We start from the raw sequence: 26,678 nt of genomic DNA, 5'->3' as shown, positions 1-26,678 counted from the left end.
TGTGTTTAACCACCAAATCACCCATGTTTTAATAGTAATAGCAGAAAGTTTTTCATGATAAAATAAAACATAAAATAATTCAGATTGAAACATTTCCATGCTAGTGATGCAAGAGCAGGAGAGCTATACAGGAGCGAAAAAAAGTCCGGAATGTATACCTAGTAAAATGTAAGACTACTTTAAATCTGTACCCTGAATTTTTAATTGTTCTTCTTTGTTTCCTCGAGTATTGCAGAATGATGTAGACCAGTGGTTCTCAAAGTCGGTCCACCGCTTGTTCAGGGAAAGCCCCTGGCGGTCCGGATCAGTTTGTTTACTTCCCACTGGCCGCGGTTCGCCGCTCCAGGCCAATGGGGGCTGCGGGAAGTGGCGCAGGCCAAGGGACGTGCTGGCCGTCCTTCCCGCAGCCCCCATTGGCCTGGAACGAAGGGCGGCCAGCACGTCCCTTGGCCTGCGCCACTTCCCGCAGCCCCCATTGGCCTGGAGCGGCGAACCGCGGCCAGTGGGAGCCGTGGTCGGCTGAACCTGCGGACGCGGCAGGTAAACAAACCGGTCCGGCCCACGAGGGGCTTTCCCTGAACAAGGGGCAGACTGGCTTTGAGAACTACTGATGTAGACAAATATATTAGTGTGACTCATCTGCCATTCTGAGTAGTGATACATTACTAGCTGTAGAAAATAAATAGTATTAATGTTAGTAGTAAGTGAGATTTATTTTTGGTTCTAACCTCTGGAATTTACTATTGCAAAGGAAATATTATTTTTGGAATTGCACTAAAATGCTCAGCGATAAACTTTTAAAATTGAAATATCAAAAATGCTGAACTATTTAAGGAACAAGAGATAAAATGTAATCTTGATGCTTTACGTTGATAGCATAATTTCCATTATAACCCTATTGTATTTTAAATATGATTTATTCCTGTTTTTATAATGTAATAGTCTGATATTTTAAATTTGTATTTTTATATTCAAATGTGATGTTCATGGTTGATCAGAGGTGGAAATGAACTCTTGTCAAGGTTCCTTCCCAACTCTGAACTCTAGGGTACAGATGTGGGGACCTGCATGAAAACCCCCCTAAGCTTATTTTCACCAGCTTTGTTAAAACTTTCCCAAGGTACAAACTATTTTACCTTTTGCCCTTGGACTTAATTGCTGCCACCACCAAGCGTCTAACAACTATATAACAGGGAAAGAGCCCGCTTGGAAACATCTCCCCCCCCCCCCCCAAATCCTCCCAAACCCGACACCCCTTTTCCTAGGGAAGGCTTGATAAAAATCCTCACCAATTTGCATAGGTGAACACAGACCCAAACCCTTGGATCTTAAGAACAATGAAAAAGCAATCAGGTTCTTAAAAGAAGAATTTTGATTGAAGAAAAAGTAAAAGAATCACCTCTGTAAAATCAGGATGGTAAATACCTGACAGGGTAATCAGATTCAAAACATAGAGAATCCCTCTAGGCAAAACCTTAAGTTACAAAAAGACACAAAAACAGGAATATACATTCCATTCAGCACAACTTATTTTATCAGCCATTTAAACAAAACAGAATCTAACACATATCTAACTAGATTGCTTATTAGCCCTTTACAGGAGTTCTGACGTGCATTCCTGCTCTGGTCCCAGCAAAAGCAACACACAGACCGAGAGAACCTTTGTTTCTCCCCTGCTCCAGCTTTGAAAGTATCTTGTCTCCTCATTGGTCATTTTGGTCAGGTGCCAGCGAGGTTATCCTAGCTTCTTAACCCTTTACAGGTGAAAGGGTTTTTCCTCTGGCCAGGAGGGATTTAAAGGTGTTTACCCTTCCCTTTATATTTATGACAACTCTAAAAGGCAACTTTCAGTAGTTGTTCTTTAATATATATTGCTGATATCAGATTTTTCTAGATAGAAATTTGATACAAGGTTGATAATACTATAATCTTTGTAAAATTACATCATTGTAATCCTAGTATCTTCGGATAGCTTTATATCAGATTGTTTGTTTCTTATCCAAACCAGTTGTTACATGTAGCACAAACTAGTCAATATTCTGTCTGAGTCTCAAACTAACATCTGTAAATCTTTATATTACTTTTCACTCAGCGATATTGTGAGGTGAAGATTTGGAAATAGGGATGATTGTTTGATTTCTAATGTTTATGAATAATATTTCTTAAAGCTTGGTGAAAACAATTGGCTTAAGCAATAGTAGTTGTTTCATGTTCTTATTGGGTGTAAAAAGCATTGAGCTTAAAATTGTCCACGAGCAAGTGCTGAGAGAATGTGGAGTTGGTCAACGCTATGCTTGGCTGATGCGGCAACTCATGGTGTTGGATGCGGTCAGGTGGTCGAGGGACATCTACATAGAACGCATCACTGGACACTGGCAATACCAGGAGGGATGAGCTGGAGTGCCGATGATAAGCGCAGTCCGGAAAGTAACTCAAATGCTTTTTTTTTTCTCTAAATGAACAACCTATCCTAATTCTCAGTGACTGAGGGACAATCTCCACTCATTGATATATTTTGCTTTCCACAACCAAATCTCTCTACAAATTTTCATGAGTGTATCTGTGTATTTGGATTCTAAAATCTAAATTGTATTGTTAAATCTATTCACCTAAATTTGGGTTACTGTTGATTATGTACTCTATGTATCCTATGACTTTAAAAACAAACTTTGCATTTGTGGATAATCTAAACACTATACCCAGATGTACAGACACTCTTTTCCCAACCTATGTAGTAAATTGTGCTATTGTGAAATAAGGACTGTATCCCCCCTTTCTTATTATGATCTACTGCTATTGTCTGTCTTGCATGATTTTCTCACTTGGATTTACTCATGGAGAATTAGCCAGAGGGTTTTTTGTTTTCTCACAGTTTTTAGTTTTCTGTTTTATTCTTATAGCACTTCTTTTACACGAGGATGCTTAAAGTTGGTCTCCTTCATAAAGGGATTGATTTTTCAGGATTTCTGAGCACATATGTATCCCAGTGAAATAAGTGCTCAGCACCTTTGAAAGCTAGGCCATTATTGCTTAGGGCCCAGATTCTTAAAGGAACTTAGGCATTGCAATGCTGAGCAAAGCATGCCTTTACTGATTTAGGATCCGAAGTCTCATTGAAAGTCATTGGTACTTAGCCTCCTCTGTATTAGATTTTTATAGGACATTGACGTGTGGCTGGTAAACGTTGGTCATAAGCTCTCAGCTTTGAAAAAAGTTCACAGGGCATAGCTAAGGTAATGTTTTGTATCATTTCAAAATTGAGTTACTCCTACTTTGAGATAAAGTGCTATAAATAAAAATGACATTTACCTAATTGTTCTAAGGATATAGTTTGGCCAATTGGAGAAGCTTTAAATAACTGAAATTTTGGATGTTTAAAGAATATATTTAAAGAATTTTCAAAGGTTTGAAGATGAGAAATGACTGTATTTACCGTATTGTAGTATAAATCACTGTTTTCTTTGGCTACGGCAAATTAGGAAAAATTGTTTCTCTTATTCTGAATTTTATAAGCATACCTAATTATGGTATGTGGATATTTTATTTTTAAGAAGGAAAAATTGAATTCCAGTATATACCTGATGATAAAGGAAACTGTAGCAAAACCAACAGCCGAAAAGTTAGAGAAAATCTCCTTAAACTCTCAGTAGCTCAAGTAACAAAAGGCTTTGGTTCATTTTTTTTCTGACAGAAAAAATAAATTCTTGTTTTGCATGTTGTTCCTGGTCAGTGCCAACACTAGATTTCTTTGTTCAGATTTGGGATTGTCATGCTTGCATTGAACCACTGAATGACTACACACAGTCTTCACTGTATATAGTACAGAGGAGTTTTTTATATGATCTTGGTGCTTCTACTTTTTGCAGTGGTAGAAAGTAATGTTTTCCTTCAATAAATAGGAAATGTAGGCACTGAAAATATGAAGCAGAGCCAAAAAAGGGATGAATTCATAAAATACTTGTTCTTTAGAGACATCATGAAATGCATCCATTTATTGTATAAAGTATTTTGGAACTTTACCCTCAAATTTCCTCTCTTCAGCCCCTTCCTGTCTACAATAGCTCCACTTAATGATGTTGTCTTCAAAGATTCCTCAATTCTGGAACCGTTTAGGGGAGATTATTGGAATTGCATGCTTTGGGTGAACCTGTATTGTTGGGTTTTTTGTTTTTGTTTTTAGTGGGGACTGTATTTTAGGAACCCCTTGCCCAAATGATCCCACATTTGGATAATTAACCCTACCCTACGCTCCCACAAAACATAACAAATTGCAAGACAATCTATGTAAGCACACAGATTTTAGAGTACTAAGGTCATATCTATACTACAGAGTTAAGTCAACTTAAGTTATGTTGACGATCATAAGCCTCTTTAATTACATCGTTACTCTAACAATGTCGCAAAAAGTTCTTTGCCTCTCTTTGAGGTGGTTTTATTATGTCAGCATACCAAGGGAGTTACATCCGTGGGAGGAGCATTTCAGTGTTTCACATCCACTGTTTTGTTGATGAAAGCTGATTTTTGTCGACAAGGTGTGTAATGTAGACAAGACCTCAGAAGAGTCATTTTAACAGGAAGGGCTTTTCAACTTAGGCCATGTCTACGCTACCACTTATGTCTGCAAAACGTATGTTGCTCGGGGTGTGAAAAAAACACACTCCTGAGCAATGTAAGTTTCACAAGCATAAGTGCTTGGGTGCACAGCGCTGTGGTGGTGGGAGAGCTTTTCCTGCTGCTCCTGCAGGTGGTTTTATTATGTCAATGGGAGAGCTCTCTTCTGTCCTCAGAGTGGCTACACGAGTGATCTGACAGCGGTGCAGCTGCATAGTTACAGCTGTGCTGCTGTAAAGTCACTAGTGTAGGCATGGCCTTAGCTAGAGAAGAGCTGGCACTCGAGTATAATATTGTATGAAATTAGAGGGAGAATAGGAGGGATGGGGTCGACGCATCCATCAACAATAGAACTGACCCATAGATGTAGCCTTAAACAACATCTCTGAGAGGTGTGAACTGCTTCACTCATGTGAGTGGGTGTTCCACTTCCCCCCTCCCCAGTGCTGGAGAGTTTCTGATATGTGTCAAGCATACCCAATCTCAGCAGTATATTCCTGGTGCATGGTCTGAGCATGTCTGGCTCACATGGGGAGGGGTAGAGAGAGGGGCTCAGACCCCCCATCCCACCCCAGAAAAGCAAGCCCCCTCCAGAACGTGGCTTTCATGAGGGGGGCAGGGAAGGGGGGGTGTTCACACTCAAATAGTTGGGTTGAAATCCCCCAGATTGTAGAACATGCACAGGAAGGCAATGTGGGGTTACAGGCATTCCTGCCTCATCCCTATTCCCCCCAGGCCCTCTGTCACTCTCCCACCCCTACTTTCCTACTCCCCCTAGTCACTGCCCTCCTCTCTATGACCTGGTGTCCCAAACCCTCACCGTCTATTCCCACCTTATCTTTTACCTCAATTTTCCCTTTCAGAGAGCATTTGCTTGTGTAGCTTTGTTTCCTTTTTTAAATAGCCTTCTGAATATTCTGCTGTACTCAGATTATGTTTCACAAAAATTAAAATCCCACTTTGACAGAGGCAGATTGGAGCAATATTCCTGCTTTTTTTTTTACTTCAAATTTTTGCCCAGGGTTTGGATTTGAACGTACAGTGCCTGGGATGGTTCCAAGAACGTAATGTACCTTTGGAGCCACCTAGGTTCTGTGATGTATAGGTAGTTTTCCAGACAGTTAGTGTGTGTCTCTCTCTCTCTGCACATGCTCCGTTAGAGGTATGAGTACGCACGTAAGCCTTTATAGGCGTAACTGGAAAAAGCAAACTCTTTCAAATAATGTTTTAATTTGGTTTCCCCCAAAGGGTGGTGGGTGCCATGCACTCTGTTGGGGGTAGCACTTAAGCGTTTTAGACCCTAGCCTGATGATCTGAGCCCTGATTTGATCTCTGTCTGTGAGCAAAAAAAACATTGCCAGAACATGTTAACTTTATAAAAAAAAATGTTTTTCTGGAGGCTGTCCCCTGCCACCCCTCTGGAGACTGTATCTCAGGAATCCCATGGTCAAATGGCCCCAACTGTGGCTCACTGACTTTACCTCCTCCGTATGAGGCACACCAAATTTCAATGCAATCTGATTGACTGTCCAGATTTTAGAGCACGTAGAACAGTTGAGCTTTAAACAGAAAGCTGGTCCTAACTTTAATTCTAGTGGAGAGATTTCAGTGGTAGACAATTGGGCATAAATAGCCGTTGCAGATAACTACAGGTACTATAAGTAGAGCCCTACCAAATTCACAGTCCATTTTGGTCAATTTTACAGTCATAGGATTTTTAAAATCATAATTTTCATGATTTCAGCAATTTAAATCTGAAATTTCATGGTGTTGTAATTGTAGAGGTCCAGACACAAAAAGGAGTTGTGTGTGTGGTTTTTTTTGGGGGGGTGGGGGGTGGGGAGGGTTGCAGTACTGCTACCCTTACCTCTGCGCTGCTGCTAGCAGCAGAACGCCTTCAGAGCTGGGCAGCTAGAGAGTGGTGTCTGCTGACTGGGAGCTCAGCTTTGAAGGCAGAGCCAGCACCAGCGCAGGAGTAAGGATGGCATGATATGGTATTGCCACCCTTCCTTCTGCACTGCTGCTGGTGGGGGACTGCCTTCAGAGCTGGGTGCCTGGCCAACAGCCGCCACTCTCTGGCTGCCCAGCTCTGAAGGCAGCACAGAAGTAAGTGAGACAATACTGCAGCCCCCCTAAAATAACCTTGATCCCCCTGCAATTCCCTTTTGGGTCAGGACCCCCAATTTGAGAAACGCTGGTCTCCCCTGTGAAATCTGTATACAGGGTAAAAGCACACAAAAGACCAGATTTCATGCGGGGAGACCATATTTCTCTGATGCATTTTTCATGGCCGTGAATTTGGTAGGGCCCTAACTATAAGCACACTCTAAAATATTTTTTACTTACTACTTCGTCATTATTACTGACACTCTCCCTAAGTTTGTTGCATCTTGTCTTAATTTAGGGCTTAATCTTGCAAATACTAGCACTATTGATCTAGTCCTTTGTATAAAGTTACACAAATGGCATGAATGTTTGCAGGGGCAGGACCCTGGATTGTAAGATATTTGGGGCAGGAATTGTATCACTGAGTGTTTTTGTATAGGGTCTAGCACAATGATTGGGGCCCTGATTTGGGGCCTCCAGATGCTGTAATACAAATGAGAGGTAAGAATAATATAATGTCTTCACATCTTTTCTTTGAGATTTTTACACATAGTAAGGAATTCACTCTAGAATCAGCTTTCCAAACCACTCTCTGACCTCTAAGGATATGTCTGCACTGCAAAATAAAGACCTAGAGCAGTGAGACTTGGAGCCTGGGTTGACTGCAGTGTGGACTTTCAGGCTGAGAGCCACCCCCTTTGCTGGGTTTCAGAACCAGGCTCCAACCTAAACCCGAATATCTATATAGCTGTTTTTAGCCCCATAGCATGAGCCTTGACCCCAAATTAGTTGACCTGGGCTCTGAGACTTGCTGCCCTGGATCTTTTTTTTTGCAGTGTAATGTACCCTAAGGCTTCTTTTAAGCAGTCTTGAAAAAAACAAAAACTCAATTTGATACTCTGTATGTGCAATGCTTGATTTTTTTTAATTTTTGGTCTTACAGGTTCAGCACCTCAAGACAAACACTAATGTGGATTCCAGACTCCTTTTTTTCCAGGTATTTCAAATGTTAATATATTTTACTAAGTAGAATTACTAGGCATTTAAAAAGCATTTTATATCATTACCATTATGAGAGTTTGATTACAGAAAAAAACATAAGTCACAACGCCATCCTGCTGTCACTGTTGGGGCAGAGCGAAGGAGGAGGATGGAGTGGTGAAGGGATTATTCATCTTCCTGAGATACTGATGCTGTGGGTGGGAGGGTCAGTGGGTGGTGAAGCTGAGCCAGACCTGCATTAGATCACCAGTATCCACCTTCTCCACTGCTGTTGCACAGTATGCTTCTGTAATTAAAATTGTAAGAGTTTCCCCATTGTGAATTTAACACATACATTTTTCCCCCTCTAATTTTTTTTTGGGTCTACTCATAGCATATAAAAACTAGTGCCAAGTGGGGAGGGAGGAAGGAATAAACTGGCCATATGATCAGTTTTTCTGTCTTCCTCCTTCTCCAATCAGTCAGTGGTTAGCTTATTGAATGTGAGGGTTTATTATCCTTTATAAAAATATTTTTATCCTATCTAATGAAACTGTCGATATTCTCATGGCTCACTATTTTGACTCCTAGCAAGCCCTAGGTCTCAAAATTATGTCTAGTGGCAATAAGTTCCACATGTTAATTTTGCATTGTTAAAAATCTTTCTATTGGTTTAAAATGTGTTGCCTTTCAAATCCCATTTTAAATGTCTGCTTGTGCTTGTGTCATGAGAGTGATAAGTAGGAGCATCATATTTACCTTCTCCATGACATACATTATTTTGTATACCACGCTATTCCTTTGGGAGAGTTAGTAGTTAGATATTTAAATTCTTTTGTCTTCATGTGTGAGAGAATTTTCAATATGTTATCTTTTAAAAAATATTATTTCTTGCTCTTTGCAGTAAGTAGCCTTCCAAATCAGAACAGTAAATAAGCCTCTTACTTACTTCTAACCCTCCCAAATATGCTGGGCTTTTCATCATTATTTTTAGGAAAAATCATGTTTTTTTTTTCCAACTACGCCAGGGCGGGCAAAATTTTTGGCCTGAGGGCCACATCGGGTTTCCAAAATTGTATGGCGGGTCGGTTAGGGGGGGCTGTGCCTCCCCAAACAGCCAGGAGTGGCACTGCCACCGCCCCCTATCCGACCCCCCCACCCCGCTTCTAACCCCCTGACGGCACCCCGGGACCCTTGCCCCATCCACCCCCCCGTCCCGCTCTCTGTCCCCTGACCGCCCCTGGACCCCCTGCCCCTAACTGTCCCCCGCTGCCCCATCCAACCCCTCCTCTCATTCCTGACTGCCCCCCCAGGGACCCCTGCCCCATCCAACCCCTCCTGCTTTCTGTCCCCTGACCACCCACAGAACCCACGCCCCCATTCAACCCCCCTTTTCCCCACCCTCTGATCGCCCCTACCCCTATCCACACCCCTGACCACTCCCCGAACTCCCCTGCTCTCTATTCAACCCCCTGTGCTCCCTGGCTCCTTACCGCGCTGCCTGGAGCAGCACTGGCTGGCGGCCCGGCTGCACCAGGATAGGCAACCATGCCGGGCTGTGCAGCTGCGCTACCCCAGGAGTTCACAGTCCCCCCGCCCAGAGCATTGTGCCGGTGGCGCAGTGAGGTGAGGCTGCGGGGGAGGGGAACAACAGGGGAGGGGCTGGGGGCTAGTCTCCCCAGCCAGGAGCTCAGAGACTGGGCAGGAGGGTCCCACAGGTCGTATGTGGCCCGCGGGCCGTAGTTTGCCCACCTCCTGAGCTCCGCTCTCTTTCCTTGACTATGCTTCACCCAAATGCGGATTAAGGTTTCCTGGGGCCCTGGGCCAGAGCAAGTGGGGGGCCCTTCCCAACCCCTTTGCCTGCAGCCCACCCCCATTCTGCCTCTTCTGCCCGTGGAACTGTCCACAACCCCTTTCTGCCCCTTCCCTGGGGTCCGCCCCTGTTCCACCCAGGTCCTACCCGTTCTGCCTCCCACTGCAGCCCCGCAATGTCTTTTGCTCCTTTCTGCTTCCCACCCCGCCAGTGGCCCCAAGACTGGCGAAACTCTGTCCCTTGCGCCTCAGGGCTCAGTGGGGAGTGAGAGCTCCTCCAGTCCCAGGGGCACAGAGGGGGTCCAGGTGCTGGGGCTTCCCCCACGCTTCTGTGGGGGACCAGGGTCGGGGCACTGGGGCTTGTCACACTCCACCTGCCAGTGGGGTCGGGTGTGGGGGCTTCCCCTGCCGCCCCACGGCTTCTGCACTTGCTTCAGTTGGGGATGGGGTCTGCTATGGGGGGCTTCCCCCATCCTGTGACTTCTGCTGGGGCTGCTGGTGGGGGGGAGGCTTCCCCCATCCTTTAGCTTCTGCCGGGGACGGGGTCAGGCCAGGGCTTCTGGGGAAGGATCCTCCACCCCACCTGCCTGGCGCTGCTGCCAGGGGTGGGGGGGAAATGGGGACTTCCCCCTCCTGCCTGGCAGTTGGGGCTCTCGCCTTCCGCCACCCAGGGACAGATTTTTCCAGAGCCCCTCAGTTGGCCAGGGCCCCTGGGCATGGGTCCTGTCAGCCCAGTGGCTAATCTACCACTGCCTTCACCTACCAACTGGCTCTCAGAACTCCAAGTTCTCATCCCTGGCAGCTAGTGTCTTCACAGAGGGAGCTAAGCAATGGTGGAATTTTCATGTCACCATGGCTTTCTGCCTTTCATGTTTGAAGAGGATGAAGGAAGAATCCTTGTGAATGAAGCTGCTAGACAGCAATGTCTCTGGCAGCTACACTGGAACCGTGAAGTAAATGGAGTTCCAGGGAGATGTCCTCATGTTCTATGCCATACGGAGGAGAAGGCAGCACAGGGAACCAACCCGCTTCCTGCCCTGCAGCTCCCCTTTCTTCCATGTGAAAGGATCTCAGCAGATGGCTAATTTTTACCCTAGTACAAAAATGACTGTTAAAATAACATTGGAGTATAAATAAGAGCTCCAACAAAAGGTATCTGGATGAGTTTTTCATTCATTTCCTTTCAGAGATCATGAAGAATTCTTGGAGTCATATTGCCCAGAAAATTTGGAGCTTGACACTTGCTCAGTTATTAGGGGACTTCTAACTTTGAGTCATGGAAATATAGATGGGTTATTTGTATAATGGAGAGTTAGAATATTTCTGCACATGTTCAGTGTTCTCTCCTTCTAGACTGCATTATAACTCAAACAAATATTTTGTGCTTTTCAGTTTACTGAGTGGAAGAATTTCAACACTTAAAGATGAAACTGGTGCTGTGAGTAATGCTACTGATAATTTATAAGAATGAATATTTATTTCCAAATTGGATCTATTTAGCAGAAGTAACTTCTATGCTGAAGCTCATACTAATAGTTCTAAAATGATAAGATATTATTGATACATAGATGAGTGTTATAGATACAGTAAATACAGCAGACTAACATTTGACCAAAGTATTTCATTCCTTAAAAGATTTTTACTAGTTAAATAGAACTGCACCCTCCCATATGCTGATGTCACTTTTCCATCAGACGACCACCACCTGAAGATCCAGAAAAGTCAATTTTAACTAAAAAGCATAGGCGCCGACATTCCCTCTTTCCCGTGGGTGCTCGACCCCCTCTGTCTCTGTCCCCATCCCCACTCCACCCCTTCCCTGAATTCCCCGCCCTGGCTCCGCCTCTTCCCTGCCTTCTCTCCTGAGCACGCCACATTCCTGCTCCTTCTTTCCCCCCCCGCCAAACGCTGCCAAACAGCTATTTGGCGGTGGCCTGGTGGGAAGTGCTGGGAGGGAGGAGGGGGGACGCAGCGTGCTCAGAGAAGGAGGAAAAGGTGGGGGGGGGGGGTGAGGGGAGCTTAGCTGCAGCCACTAATTTAATGAATTAGAGTACCCACTAATTTTTCCCCGTGGGTGCTCCAGCCCCAGAGCACCCACAGAGTCAGCGCCTATGTTAAAAAGCTAATGGTAACATTTTCAGAAGTGCTCAAGTCATTTAGGAGTCAATGGGGCATAAACTTCTAAGTTCCTTTGACCCTATATGACTTAGGTGCATTTGAAAATGTTACCCATATAAACTGAATAGGATATTTCATACATCATGAAGGAAACTCACAGTGAACTTTCAGAATCGGATCCATAATGAATGGGTTCATAATGAATGCCCAGAGCAAGCATAAAGAAAAGGAGTACTTGTGGCACATTAGAGACTAAAAAATTTATTTGAGCATAAGCTTTTGTGAGCTACAGCTCACTTCATCGGAACCTGTAGCTCATGAAAGCTTATGCTCAAATAAATTTGTTAGTCTCTAAGGTGCCACAAGTACTCCTTTTCTTTATGCGGATACCGACTAACACGGCTGCTACTCTGAAACAGAGCAAGCATAGTTCTGTGCTTTTTAGAATAGAATCATAGAATATCAGGGTTGGAAGGGACCTCAGGAGGTCATCTAGTCCAACCCCCTGCTCAATGCAGGACCACTCCCCCAATTTTTGCCCCAGATCCCTAAATGGCCCCTTCAAGGATTGAACTCACAACCCTGGGATTAGCAGGCCAATTCTCAAACCACTGAGCTATCCCTCCCGCCAACACGATTGATTTCACAACGCGATCAATCTATATCTGAGCTATCATTCTTCATCATCAAAGGAAATCTGCACATTTTCTTTTGGTATGAGTATCTTTTTTTACTTCAAACACTACCAGTTAAATTGTTCATGCAGCCAGTATGGGAAACACAAGTTTTGGAAGTGTTAACTGTCCTGTAAAATAGCATAGACTTAAAAGAAAGTAAGTGTTTTAGATTTGAGGGAAAATAGGGTATTTCCAAGAAGGTGAAGTAAAGTTTTGTAGGTGTGACCATTTCAATGAAGGTCAACAACCAACAGGAGGAAAGAGATCCTCTCGGGTACTTTCTTTTCATACTCCGTGTTTCCATTCTAATCTGGATGAAAGAGGAAGATAAAAGAATGTGCATATTGCTACACCAGTGTTTCTTTACTTCTCCCTTTACATACCCAGAAGCAAATGGTTTAAACTTGCTAATTGCTTTGCTCAGTGTTAAAAACTAACACTTTTAAATTGTGGGAGCCATAATCAGAAAAGATTTCAGAGTGGTAGCCGTGTTGATATTCTTAATTTACAAAGTTGAGCCTTGTATGCAGTGTGGTTTTAGCCATGTCTGTCCCAGGATATTAGAGAGACAAGATGGGTGAGGTAACATCTTTTATTGGCCCAACTTCTGCTGGTGAGAGAGACAAGCTTCCAAGCCACACAGAGCTCTTCTTCAGGTCTGGGAAAGTTACTCCCAGCATCACAGCAAAATGCAAGGTGGAACAGATTATTTAGATAAGTAATTAGCACATATTGTAAGGGATCATTTCAGGTTGAGTGGCCCGTTAACACCCTGTGGTCAAAGGCCAAAAAGAAGGGGGATTAGTGGGTTACAGATTGTTGTAATAAAACACAAATCCAGTGTCTCTGTGGATGAATACATTTCACAACGTGATCAATCTATATTTGACCTATCATTCTTCATCCTCAAAGGAAATCTGCACATTTTCAAGTGAGCCTTGGAGCTTAAATTTATTACTTTGCTAGACACTAAAAATCATGGCTTGGAAGCTTGCCTCACCAGCAGAAGTCGGTCCAATAAAAGATATTACCTTATCCATCTGGTCTCTTTAATAGTTGAGCCTGCACATGACATTGAAAGTATTGCTAAATCTAATATCAAGAACCTTGCAAAGTAACTTTAACAGTCCTTTGCATCTACAGTGCATAATGTGTGATACTTACTCCATGTACAAATAAACTTTTTTCCTTTAATCAAACTTGTGAACCACAGACATATCAATAATGGAGGGGTAGGGTTAGGGTTTTTTTTTTTTAAAGTATACTAGCCCAAGTGCACACACTTTCTTGACCTTAAAATATGGCATTTGTGATGACAATGTTTAATTATATTTTGCTTGTCCATCAAAGAGACAAGCAAATTTTAATCTTTTGCAATAGACTTGAAAAATTTCAATCTATTATAGAGGTTTATACCACTGTTCATCTCCTTAGTATTTGAGTCCCTTCCACATACAATCAGTAGCAAAGTCCCTAGTGGACTTCATGAAATCTGTCACTTCTCCCTTTTCCAGGTAAAAACTCTGTTTGCAGTAGGGTCGAGGTGTGTGTTTAAGAGTCAGGACTGTCCTGTACTCTATGTATATGTTTACACTGCAATTAGACACTCGCAACAGGCCCATGCCAGCTGGCTTGGGCTGCAGGGCTGTTTAATTTTAGGATAGACTTCTGAGCTCAGGTGCAGCCCACACTCTAGGACCTGCAAGGTCGGAGGGTCCAAGACCTCGGGACGCAGCTTGAGCCCAGAACTCTACACTGCAATTAAATAGCCCTGCAGCCTGAGCTCCAGTCTGCTGGAACAGGCCAGCTGTGGGTTTTTAATTGCTGTGTAGACAGACCCTATGTAGAGAAGATAGGGAAGAAACTTCTTGTTTTGTTCGTATCTAAACATTCTGGGCAAAATATTATGAGCTGGGTGCCCCACGTGGTCAAATCCCGCAGACCATAATGGGACATGAGACTGATGGGCACCTCAAAAGAGTGTTTCTAAAAGCGATGTTATCTAGATAATATAGTTGTTACTCAAAAGCAAACTCTTAACGCAAAAAGAATAAATTAACTATCTTTATTTGTAGATATTTATTGATAGAGATCCAGCAGCATTTGCACCCATTTTAAATTTTCTTCGTACAAAGGAGCTAGATTTACGGTAAGAAGTTCTAATTCTTCTAAAAATCCTTCTAAGTACAGTTCACATGGGTGGAAATTTTAAAATCCTTTATGATAGGAGTTTTCTAATTCCACTGATCAATCAGATGTTCTGTGACTGTGGGATCTGACTGGTACTTTCTAAGTCCCTCACCGGCACAGTCTAATATGTGGACTCTGGTCCTATTTCCTTAGTTCCATGTGTCATGCAGGTGACAGAATGGACAGAATTTGTTAAACTGCAGTTGAATACAATTTCATATATTTAAACCATTTCAGTACAGTACATTTCTCAATCAAATCTATTGTTGTGGGTTTTTCTGTATTTTTTACTTTAATGTTGTGATCTGTACCCATAAAGATTAATGTATCTGCAGCTAAAGACTGAGTCCAGCTCTGGGGTGGAAATGTTGTGTTAAGTTATTAAAATATGCTGCTTCAGGAGGTTCAGTTCTGATATTTATTGTGTGAACTCACACTTCTAGTTTTTACTTTGATCTCCCAAGATATAATACCTCGTTTAAAAAAAAAAAATCAAGTCTTCTTTTTTCAAAGGGAAAAAAATGTTATTTCAAGGCATTGCTTTCCTTTGTTCTTGTTTTTTTTCCAGGGGAGTGAGTATTAATGTTCTCAGGCATGAAGCTGAATTTTATGGAATCACTCCTTTAGGTAAATGTTTGTATTAAAATTATGTGGTTCCTAATGGTTGCACTGCCATAATAATAACCTACACATGATTCTAAGATTTGGGACAATTATGAGCCAGAAGACTGCTGAACTTATTTGTGCTGAACTTGACAGTATTCAAGCAGATATTTTAAAATCTCATCAACCTCTTTAAATGAAGCTTGAGAAAATAAAACTTCATTGAAGTTCTTTGCTTTTGATGTTAATATATATCTTGTTTAGTAAGAAGACTACTCTTATGTGAAGAGCTGGAACGCTCATCATGTGGCAGTGTCCTTTTTCATGGCTACCTGCCTCCACCAGGTACAGATTCTGTTTTCTTTCACTGTGTACTTCATATACCACTTCCAATCCATTGATCCTTACACTGGATAGTTATGTAAATCTGTCAGCTTGGAGTCGTCATTTTAACCTGCAGTCTGGGTGAACAACTACTATTGATGATAGAAGCTTTAATTTTAAGGTTATGTGTACACTTAGAGCAGCCTATTGCATACATACACCCCTGTAGCATGGGTAAAAATAGCAGTGTAGATGGTGAGGCACTGCTTAGGCGTATGGAGTACCTTAGGGTATATACCCTACACAGCTCTCTACACGCTCAAGCAGTGCCTCCCCTTTCTACGCTGCTGTTTTTAGCAGTATAGCATCCCACTGCCAAAGCCTTTTCCCCATGTGTGGCAGGTGAGCTACCTGAGGCCCAGCCCCACCGCCAGCCAGGTGGGCAGCACTGACGTGGCCCCAGCCCTGGGGCTTATGAGCATCAGCCTGCCTGCCCCAGCCTTTCTGCTATGGAAGAGCACCAGGAAGGGAACTGGAAGCAGGCAGGAGGGGCCCTGGGGGTAGATTGTGGGCATGGCCACGCCAGGCTGTTTGGAGAGACACAACTTTCCCCGGCCTATCCTACTCACCACCCATGCTTTTCCCGCTGAAGGGAAAAGCTCCAGCAGTGGGGAAAGGCTGTGGCAGCTCCCAGAGCCTTTCCCCACCAGAGGTTGTTGTCAGTGGCTTTCCCCACTGCAGGGAAAGGCTCTGGGAGTGGGGAGGCAGCCACATGTAACTACACATCATGGTATGGATGGAGCCTGCTTTTTTGCTGAGGCATGTAGCCTACCATGCTGCCAGTGCAGACAAGGCTTAAGAGGGTAAGCTGTTAACACCTGATGCAATATTGTGTACATCCTTTCATTCTTAAATTTGGTGGATGTTTGTATTGCTAGTCTTTTGTATGCATTATGAAATAGTACAGGTTAAGTGGCTGGGAAACACAATGGATTAATGCAGAATAAAGTGGAATTGAGAGTAGACGACGAGAGATTTCCTTGTGCAATATAAGTGGGGTAAATGTTTCTAACTTGAAACCATTTCCCGTAGAGGGAAGTGATTCATATTTTTTCATCCCTCTATGGAGGAAGATGATTTTCAATTCAAGCTGACTTATTTTGAAAAATTACATGAATGTGCCATATTAAAAAACGAATGGTTCGTTCCAAGATCAACGACCATGGTCTGAATAGCACAGCTGGTGCCTTGAGTCTTAACTACAAATAGGAAAATTAGCCTGTTGCTGACAGCAGTTGCTAGCATAGGGCCATCTCAAGCCAATGCCAGAAAACAAGGGGTTCTTGCAACAGATTTTTTGGCAGTCTTGGAGTGTGGCCACCGACTCTTGCTGGTGGCTGCTCTGACAATTTTTCCTAAAATACTTAATTAACTTTAGGAAAAATAAATACATACGTACATATACACGTCCAAATCATTGTAATCTATTTATGTAGTAGGAAGGCGGTAGGAAATAAAGCTCCCCATTCAGCGTACCCGGACTTTGCTCCTGTTCTTGTGCTTGGAGCGTGTCACGGAGTGGGAGCCCCTCACCCTTGCTGGGCAGCTGCCAAGTTCTGTAGCAGCCTGGAGCTGTTGACCTACGGCGGTAGCTACAGCAACTTCAAACGGCGAGTGCAGCCCCAGGCGGGGGAAGCACCAACCCATGTCTCTGTCCCTGCTCCTTGTAATACTTCAGAGAGAGTCTGCCCTGGGGAAGGTGGGTCAGGAACTCGCCAGTTGTCTTCCGTGTCCCAGGCTCCCTGTGCCCCAGCCAGGCAGGAGTGCGGAAGTTGCCCAGGAGTGCTCCAGTGACTGAACACCGCAGCCGCCTCCATTGACAAGGGCCATCTCCGGTGCCATGCGCACTGGCCCCATATGTTGCCAGAGCTGCTACTCTGACCCTCGGGGAAGGCTGTGTGGTGTAGGGTGCCGATCCCTGCAGGCGATGCCAGCGCAAACACCAAGGCAGTGCATCTCGCTGCCCTTGGTAACAGCTATTCAGGAGCAACAGCTGGGTGCTGCAGGGTGGGGCCACTACTTTGCCTCCACCCCAATCTCCGCCCAGGTTTTGGAGGCTGATGTGGCTGCACAAAAATCCACTGGTGGCTGTATGCAGCCATGCTGACCGCTTTTAAGAAACATTTAATTACTAGTGTAGAAGGAAAGAATCCCTTTTCCACGCTGTTACAGAAAGAGGTTTTGTGCTGTTTACACTAGCAGTTAAATTATATTTGACATCTGCTGAAGAAGAATGGTTACTGCATTGGGTCAGTTTCATCATACAGATGATTACTGACCCAGTAATCATATCGTCTCTGTGTACCTCTGTGACGTGTACTTTGACTTTTAGTTGTGAACCTAAATTCATTCTTGGCTATTAGGTTTCATGCTAGGCTAATTTAAATGTTTTTATGATTTCTGGTATTGGTTTATGAACCTGACAGAACAACCTCTTTGTTTAAGTTTTGCAGCGATTAAACTAAATTTGGTTTTAGAAATAAAATGCAAGAGCAAAATTCGTTAACTTTGAAAGATGACTTACCAGTGTAGTAAGAATTTAAATGTTTGTAATTGTGCTTTGTATATTAACTGTTTTAGAAATTATCCTGGCACAGTAAAAGGTAAATGAAGTATGAAAAAATGTCTTTTCTTTTTCCGATAGGCATTCCCTGTCGTAAAATAAACAGTACTGCTGGGCCATGTATTGATGTTAGAACAGGTCAGAATTACTCTGAAGGAAGTGAGGTCCGAGGAGGTAGTGTCCAAGCTACACTTGCTGGTACTGGGGAAGGCACAGTCAGGCTAGGTAAGGAAAGTTTTCATGTACTTTTATCATGTTGCCAGTGGGATTTCTAGTGGGAAATACCAAGTTAAGGGGTTAATGATAAGTCTGTTCTCAAACTCTGATGGTATATTTTTCTGTTTTTTAAGTATAAACTACACATTCAGCAATACTTTAACATTATGTATGAAAAACTGTTAGTGTTAAGATTGCAATGTCAAGCATTACAAAATTAGGAAATGGCAGGATTAAGGTTACACATTAAACCCTAATTTGTCCCCCAGTATGCATGTGCACTATGGTAGTCTTGTCTAACCTCACATAAGAATTCTGTTGCAGTCCTAGTCTTGCTTTCAATGCAAGAGAACATCCTTTCTCTTCTTGCTACCCTCTGCCTCATTCACTGTCCATCTTGTGCATTGAATGACAAGGTTTAGTAGAACAAATAACATGTGATCATGTAACTAAAGATTAGATCATAATCCACATGCACGGGGGCCATAATTTAAGATGTGCGGGTAACTTGAAGTCTGGCATTTCCTAACTTTCAAGTTCTTGACTTTAAATCCTGTGCAGCATTCTTTTAAAGTAGTTTTTGTGTGTACTTTCCTAGTTTTCTTTAAAAAGACAAAAACAAATTATACTTTCTGTAGCTTATTTATAATTTGTTCCTCTCATGCATCAGCATATGAACCCTGAACCTTCAGCACTGCAGCACAGATTTCTATCACTTGAGCTAAAGAATTAACCACAATATCTGGCGGTGACAGCAGCAGCAGTGTTAGCCTTTGTGGATCAGCTGCTAGAGGAGGCTATGTATCAAACTGTGTCCCTCTGTCTTCCTTCCAAAGGCTGTTGTGTACTGTGTCCTCTAGTGTAACCCCACCCTTTGTTTTGTGTCCACCTGTCCCTCTTACGCTTTTCATCTTCCAAAGAACGTTGTCGCCCCTTTGGCCCAACTGGTGCTGAACAATATTTGGGGTTTGCAGAGTTATTTCTTTTGGGAGGAGAAATTAATGATACAAGTTGGGTATTTCTTTGGTGCAATCCTATTTTATTTACAAAGAATGTACACAAAGACCTGTTTCCCTGAACACTGTAGAAACAAATAGGCACCTGCCTCTTCAGTGAGTTCTGTTCCCCAATGAGCTCTGACCTGCTGTCTTTCAGAGCAGCCCTCACAACTGCTTCTCTTGCTGTCTGGTGGCTTTCTCCCTCTCACCTATACACAACTTGCCAAACAATCCTCTAGCATTTGCAACTAGTCCAAAGGGGATGACCATACCCACCCCAGACCATGTGGTTTAGCACTGCTGAGGAATCACTGTTTAGCCAATTGCCTTGGGCAGTAGCTACTGTTGTCTCCAGCTGTCTTACTCCATAAAGGAGCTTAAGTGCTTTAAAGGGTGGTTAGCACACCCATTGGATTTAACAAGGTCTTTGATTGCCTATCGATTTAAAGACCTGCTTGATTGCAGCCATAACTCCTTCCAGCGTAAGTATTGTGCCCCTTTGTAATCCCTCCATGTTCTGTGTGCTTCCCAAAGGTTATGTATCTGCCCCCAGTCCTGTCCACCCCACCTCTCCTATTGTGATTTAACCACTCCCCTGTTCAGTGTCTCCTGGTTCTTCTGCTGAATCCATTTTGTCTGTGTCCTACCCAGCTTTCTGTGGAATGCTACAGTGAGGCACTGAGACAAGATGCATACGCAGACCTTTAGAATCATCAGCATTTTTGCTATGTGGCCAAAAAAACCTGTACTTTCCAAAACTTGTCAAGAAATGGTGATTTCTAATACCTTGTAACTCAGCCAAACCTGACTGGTTTCCATGGACCAGCAAAAGGCATGCCCCTAACCCCAAGGCATTCCTGCTGCTGAATGTCTAACGCCTTCTTCATACAATGTAGGTATTAGAGGTATTCAGAGGTCACGTGAATTTTTTTTTTAGAATGGCAAGTATTAGGCAAACTCAATATAAGGATCTTTGCTATCTCCCCCTAAAATGATTGCTTTTGAAAATGCCACTTTTTCATAACATAGCTTTATATACCCTGCAAGCCAATAGGTAAACTTGAAGCTTATTCTCAGATAATTGACCAATTTGACACACATTAGAAGTTACTTAAAAATAGAAGCCTTTTTTTTTTTTTTTTTTTTTGCAAGAGCACAGCCCTGATTCAATTTACCTGCCAGTTTCTACTTCTTATGAGACCTTTTGATTTAGTAATTATTAGCTGTGTTGCCTCATTCTATGGAAGAACATAAAAGTCCCATGGATTCAGATATCAAAAACACTGATAGATCTGTAACAGTGATTTAAGATACGCTGTCAATCATGTACTTAGCTTGTTTGTATGTACAGCCAGTGCACACCATCTGAGAAGGCAAAGCTTCATTTCTACAAAACAGTCAATCTTGGAAGTCCTAGTCTGAGACTTTTGGATTTGGTCTCCCAGCCTCTCACCTTGTATATTTAAATTGGTTAAAGAATGATGTCTGTAACTGAGGATAACCCTTTTCTTTTCATTACTATTTTCTAGGATTTCCTGTGGATCCACGAAAGGTTCTGATAGTAGCTGGCCACCATAACTGGATTGTAGCTGCATATGCCCATTTTGCTGTTTGCTATAGGTATAAATGACTTAGTAGTTTCTGGTGGATTGGGTTTTTAACTTGATTTTCCTTTCCTTCGACACAAACTGTTTTACTGAATTTGCTGATTTACTGAACATTATGTTGCTAATTTCTGCTAAATTTTAGGAAATTTCATAGTTCTATTTAATTTGATAGTTGAGCACACACATTTCATGTGTTCCTTTTTTTTTTTTTTTTAAGTACTGATAGGCCACATATAGTGTTGGCAGACGCAATATGGCGAAAATCTTCTAACTGTTCTGGTTCACCCCATTCCCAACACAGCTGCTGAATTCCTTGCTGTTGCAGTGATGGACTTCCCTTGAAACCTTTGCTCACATTTTAAAAAAAAAAAGATTTTATGATACTACTGAGAGTTAGAAAGTTGAGTAATTGACACTAGACTTTTGACTTAATTGGTTGATCAGCTGTATTTAACACAGGATTTTTTTAAAGGTTTTTGGAAGACTCATTTCAAATCTTCCTTCTACTATATACCTAACAAGAAATTGAAAAATATGGGTGTCTTGAAAATGTGTTCAGATTAAAGCATTGCAATATTCTAAACGCCTTATGCCTCGGCTGTGGGATGGTCACTCTGCAATTTGTCTGGCTTTCTGCTTGCTTTTATGTATTTGTAAAGTGACTGGTTGGTATTCCCTGTGTTAAAAAACTTCAGTTGTTTAGCTATTTAACTGGGCTGTGTAATAGCTGAATAAGTATTTGTTGCTTTACTCAGCCACTGTGCAATAGGATATGTATGTAAGATATTTGTAAATGAGTAACTTAGACTGGGTTCAGTAAAAAGTGGGTGCAGAATTGCTTTGCTGATGCATTTTCTTAATATAAATGATTTAGGAACCTACTTCCAACAATGGTACATTACAAGATTGTTTTCAAAAGAAGAAAACATTTCCCATAAGTTACGTAGCCAGTTGTGCAATATTTTCTTGTGTGTGTGGAAAAATGATTTCTTGTCTACAGTACTGGTAACCTGAACCTTAACACCACTTTGTTCTCCTGAACCTCTGATTTGATATCCAGCTGTATATTGACTCAGGGCTCACCATCTTAGTCACTCCCTGTCTTGGTCTTGATTCAGCATGGCTCACTTCTGATCTCTGAACTCCTTCTCTCTAAACATTATTTATTCTACTTCATTATCATTCCTCATCTAGGCTGACCTGTATAACACAAGCCGTATATGCTAATAATCTTCCTATTATTCTTCCCCTCTTCCCAAAGTTCATCTTTTGATGAACTTGTTTCTTGAGGTATGTCTACACTGCCAGTGGAAGCAAGCCTCTGGCCCAGATTGACAGTCTTGGGCTATCGGGGCTTGTGCTAGTGATCTAAAAATAGCTGTGTAGACAGCGCTTTGAAGCTGTGGCTTGGGCTGGAGCTCGGTCTCTGATGCCTCAGGAGAAGCGTTGGTTTGTTGTAGCTTGTTCTCACTTACATTAGAACTAATGGAATTTTTCCAGCATTTTTTAGAATATCTGGCACCTGGGAGGCAGTAATTTTAAAATAACAGTACCTATGAATTGCTAGCATATTTTCCTAATACGTGTGCATGATACCTTAAACCAGATTGTTTGGCTATTTTGAGGTAGCATTGCCTCTGTAGAATGTGAGGCTAGAGAAGGAAGTGCTGTTGCTAAAAAAAAATTTTAAAATAGCAATTTACATTAAATTGGCTGTGAAGCCCATGTGGTTAGAAATATTTTTAAGTCTCTTTGCATATTTATCAAATAAATCATAATGCTTGAAAGGACGTATGATAAATGAACACATCAAACATATCTCATATTTAACATGAATTTTTTTAAACACTTATGTAAAGCCTACAGAAAAATAGAGCATCCTTAAAAATGTAGCATTTCATCTTGCAAATGAAAATTGTGGAATCCTTTAAAACTTCTTAAATTAATAAGTTTAAGTATTTGGCATCTGTAGTGTCCAAGAACTTTTCAAAAATGCAGTCCTACAGGCAAAATGCAATATAATGACAGAGCTACAGTTGCTAGAGCTATTTCTGGAGTCGCATATCTTAATAGCCTAGATTGATCAAGCCAGTAATAAAGAGACATATAGGTAAACAGAAAAAATGTCCAAGGTGGTCATTTACATATTATTTGGTCATAAAACATTCAATTAGATAGATGTAAATAAAAATATAAACATCTAAAATTAATTGTAATGCAGGAGCTGCGTTCACCAAGCACACTGATCCTATCATTTCAAGGGAAAAAGGTACCCCCATTTGGCTTAAATTAGGCTGATATAAAGCCTTGGGTTGTGAATGAGATCTAGTAGGCCAAAATCTTCCGTGGATAAATAGAATGCAGCTTCCATTAAATTGTGTGCTTACTCCAGGGCTGGTCCCTGTTTTTTACTCATTTTAATATATATTTCGTTATTGTATATGTGGGCAAATAGATTTGTTAATTTCACACTAGAAAAGAAATAACTCAGAAGCGCTAAAACACCCTCTTGTGTTTTTGCCTTCTTGCTGTGACAAGTGGAGTAAAATCAAACTTAATTACAAAGTTGTTTTTCTTTTTTCTTTTCTTCAGTAAAAGCTATGCAAAATTTAAATAGGGACTCAAGGTGGGATTTGGTTTACTCTAGTGTAAAATGATGTCAGGTTGAAATTTGAGGGAGTAAAAATACAGACTTTTTTATAAGAACTGCAATATTATGTCTTGTTTCTTTGTAACTTTTAAAGAATGGTTCATTCTAAGTATTTTACATTTTTAATCAAAAATGTTTTATAACATTTGTGTACTGTTTCATTAATCATCTTTTTCTTCTATTCCGCCTTACTCTTGAATGTTTTTCCTCTGTAAGTGTTCTGTTTTTTGTCTGTTACACTTCCAATTTTGTTTCACTTTTCCATTTACTGGTGTTCTTACCCTCCACCTTCTGTGTGTTGCATCCCTTCTTACGGTCTTCTGCATTGCACTCACGGTCTTCTGCATTGCCCTGTGTGTCAGTAACATTGAATTACAAAGAAAATCTCTAAGCACTGGCAAATAATTGTTTAGAACTAAGATTTCTAGGTAATGACATGCAGTCTTGATCACACAGTGTAGCAGAGTGGCAGAAAATAGAAATGTAGTAGAGATTATAGTGAGATTGCTATATTTATTAGGTAGCACAGTTATACATAAATCAGTGTTTTCTATGATTCACATTCAGTTGAGCATGAGTAGGATCCCTAGCAATTGTTGGGTGGGGGCGTATCTTAAACTTTAAACTTAAAGGTGTATCTTAAACTGGCAAAACCAGGACAATAAGATTAAAATTCCATCCTTTTACTTGTTTCCTTCTGGCTGGGTGTTGCAGCTCACAATATCACCTACTTTTCTGAAGCTGCCTTGCAGAAGATCATATGTTCTGCATTACCAAGGCCTAATAAATTAACTTTTAACACTGTATTTAATCCAGAATTCCTGTATTTTGTGGCTGTAGGCCTGTGAAGAGTATGTTAATATCAGAATCCTTTATTTGATATTGTTTTATAACTTAGAGGAAATATAATTGGCTTGTAAGACTGACTATAGGTACAAACTCCAAACTGAGGCTGTTTGGAAAGTGTACTTTTTTAAATTCTCATCCTTCCCAGAATCAAAGAATCTTCAGGATGGCAACAGGTTTTCACAAGTCCATATCTGGATTGGACTATCGAACGAGTGGCTCTGAATGCCAAGGTCGTTGGAGGCCCACATGGGGACAAAGATAAGATGGTTGCTGTTGCATCTGAGAGTAGCATCATTCTGTGGAGCGTTCAGGATGGCGGTAGCGGTAGTGAAATTGGTGGGTATGACAGTTTTGTGTGACAGTGTCTTACTGCTAATATCTTCTGACTCATAAAAATATAGTTTCACATGTAGTCTGACTGGATAATTCATAACAAACATTTACACAGATTTAATAAAAAATGAATTTTGGTACAGCAATCTAATATTAACATTTTTGTGTGTACCTTTCTGCCCTTCATTTTGATCTGGAGACGCTTCCTTCTGAGTGAGTGAAAAGAAATACAATCCAAAAATCAGTGTCTCTGTATTGGGCAGAGGCAGTTCAGAGCCATCATTCATGTTAAAGTGTCATTGGTAGCTTGTTTATCTGACAACATGGATTAGAGTTAAACTCAATCCATTAGACTCTGTTCTTCAGCACTATAAGTTGGATTTGAACAGAAGACTTTGAGGTGAAAGGCTAAGGGTACATCCACACTGCAATGAAAAATCCAACGGCACCATGTCTCAGAGCTGGGGTCAATTGACTTGGGTTCACAGTGCCTGGGCTATGGGCCTAAAAATTGCAGTATAGATATTTGGGCTCGGGGTGGAGCCTGGGCTCTGAAACCTGGGTGGTTTGGTCTCAGAGCCTGAATGTCTACACTCCGGTTTGCATCCTGGGCCCTGTGAGCCCAAGTTAGCTGACATAAGCTAGCCTCGGGTCTTTTACTGAAGATTAGGTGCATCCTGAAACGATTGCCAACTTATCCTTTTGTTTCTTGCTTTGTTCTATTGTAGATCATATTTTAGATTTTTTTTTTTAAAGTCTGCTTTTGCTAATCTTCTTATAAAATGTAGTTCCTAAATAGAATTTTGGAGACAGCTATTTGCCACCGTAGTCAGCATTTTAAACAAAAATACAAATTATATTAGTGTGGGCATGTAGTACTGGGTCCCAAATGGTTTAGCATCAAAGGGTTCACAATACTAGAGGTCATATAAATATGAAAAATGTTTTCAGAGAAACAAACATTCCTTAGTACAGCTGTGATTGATGGTTTGTCTGATTTATTAAAATATATAATTGCTTAAAAACATGAATAATGGGCTTTTGGGGAAAGAGGAGAGGCTGGTAATTGGGAATATCCTCAATTCCAAGAGTGGTATGTAAGTCATGGTTTGAAAGATAGTGACAACCTGTTTCCTCCAGCCATAAAGTACTGTCACCATAGATTTAATTTAATAAGCTTAGTACCAAGAATAATTGTAACCTCTTCATTTAGACATTTTTTTCTGAAATTGGCTGCAAATTTGTTCAGTTCATTCTCTATTGCTCTTTCCTTTTAACACGAAAATACTAAGACCTAGAATATGATGGGAGCTAATGTAATTGATGTGAAATTATTAAATATAGTCTAAAATATTTGGGAGTTTCAGTTCAGGTTGGCTTATTTAAAATAAAGACAAAATTTACTTTAAAACATGCATTCCAAAATGCAAGATTAAGGTTTATCTTTATTCATGGATATTTAATTTTTCTTGATGTTCACAGTGGTATCTCAGCACTTTACAAATATTAATGAATATTGCTTTTGAGAAGTGAGGAAGCATGATCCTTCTTATGACAGGTGGGGAAACTGAAGCACAGAGAGCTGAAGTGTCTTTCACAAGGTCACACAGGTACTCTGGCAGGATGGGGAATAGAACCCAGCTCTTTCTATCCCATTTTGCAGAGCAACCAGCAGGCTAAATGTTTTTGGTGAAAGTTGCTATCATTATTTTGAACATGGGAAAACTTCGGAAAAATCAAAATGTTCATGAAAAATTCCATGTCTTCAAAAAAAAAAATAGATTTTTTTTTTAATTTGAAACATTCTGGCCATCTGTATTGTGTGTGTTAGTCAATGTTATGAATTAAGTGTTCCACGCTTCTGTTTTTACACTGCTTTTATAACTCAAATGTGTGGGGTTCCCCACTTCCCCCAATTCAGTTAAACTAAGCAATCCAGTAACACAACAATAAAATAGTTTTACTGGTCTATTTCTCTTG

The 26,678-nt window shown here is 41.4% G+C and overlaps 1 protein-coding gene across 2 annotated transcripts in view; it reads left to right on the top strand.

The window, feature by feature from the left end:
• The window catches only part of KCTD3 (potassium channel tetramerization domain containing 3), a 63,828-nt gene that overhangs the window by 5,736 nt on the left and 31,414 nt on the right, over positions 1-26,678 (top strand). For both annotated transcript variants that reach the window (XM_073338915.1, XM_073338914.1), the window contains exons 2-9: positions 7,661-7,714; positions 10,903-10,948; positions 14,381-14,454; positions 15,064-15,122; positions 15,363-15,443; positions 18,127-18,270; positions 20,789-20,879; positions 24,511-24,701. In XM_073338915.1, coding sequence (XP_073195016.1) covers positions 7,661-7,714; positions 10,903-10,948; positions 14,381-14,454; positions 15,064-15,122; positions 15,363-15,443; positions 18,127-18,270; positions 20,789-20,879; positions 24,511-24,701 — 740 coding nt within the window. The remainder of the gene's footprint in view (positions 1-7,660; positions 7,715-10,902; positions 10,949-14,380; positions 14,455-15,063; positions 15,123-15,362; positions 15,444-18,126; positions 18,271-20,788; positions 20,880-24,510; positions 24,702-26,678) is intronic.

This window comes from Lepidochelys kempii, chromosome 3, assembly GCF_965140285.1.
Source record: "Lepidochelys kempii isolate rLepKem1 chromosome 3, rLepKem1.hap1, whole genome shotgun sequence".
In the NCBI taxonomy this organism is placed as follows: domain Eukaryota; kingdom Metazoa; phylum Chordata; order Testudines; family Cheloniidae; genus Lepidochelys; species Lepidochelys kempii.
This window is presented reverse-complemented; position numbering and strand designations above follow the sequence as displayed.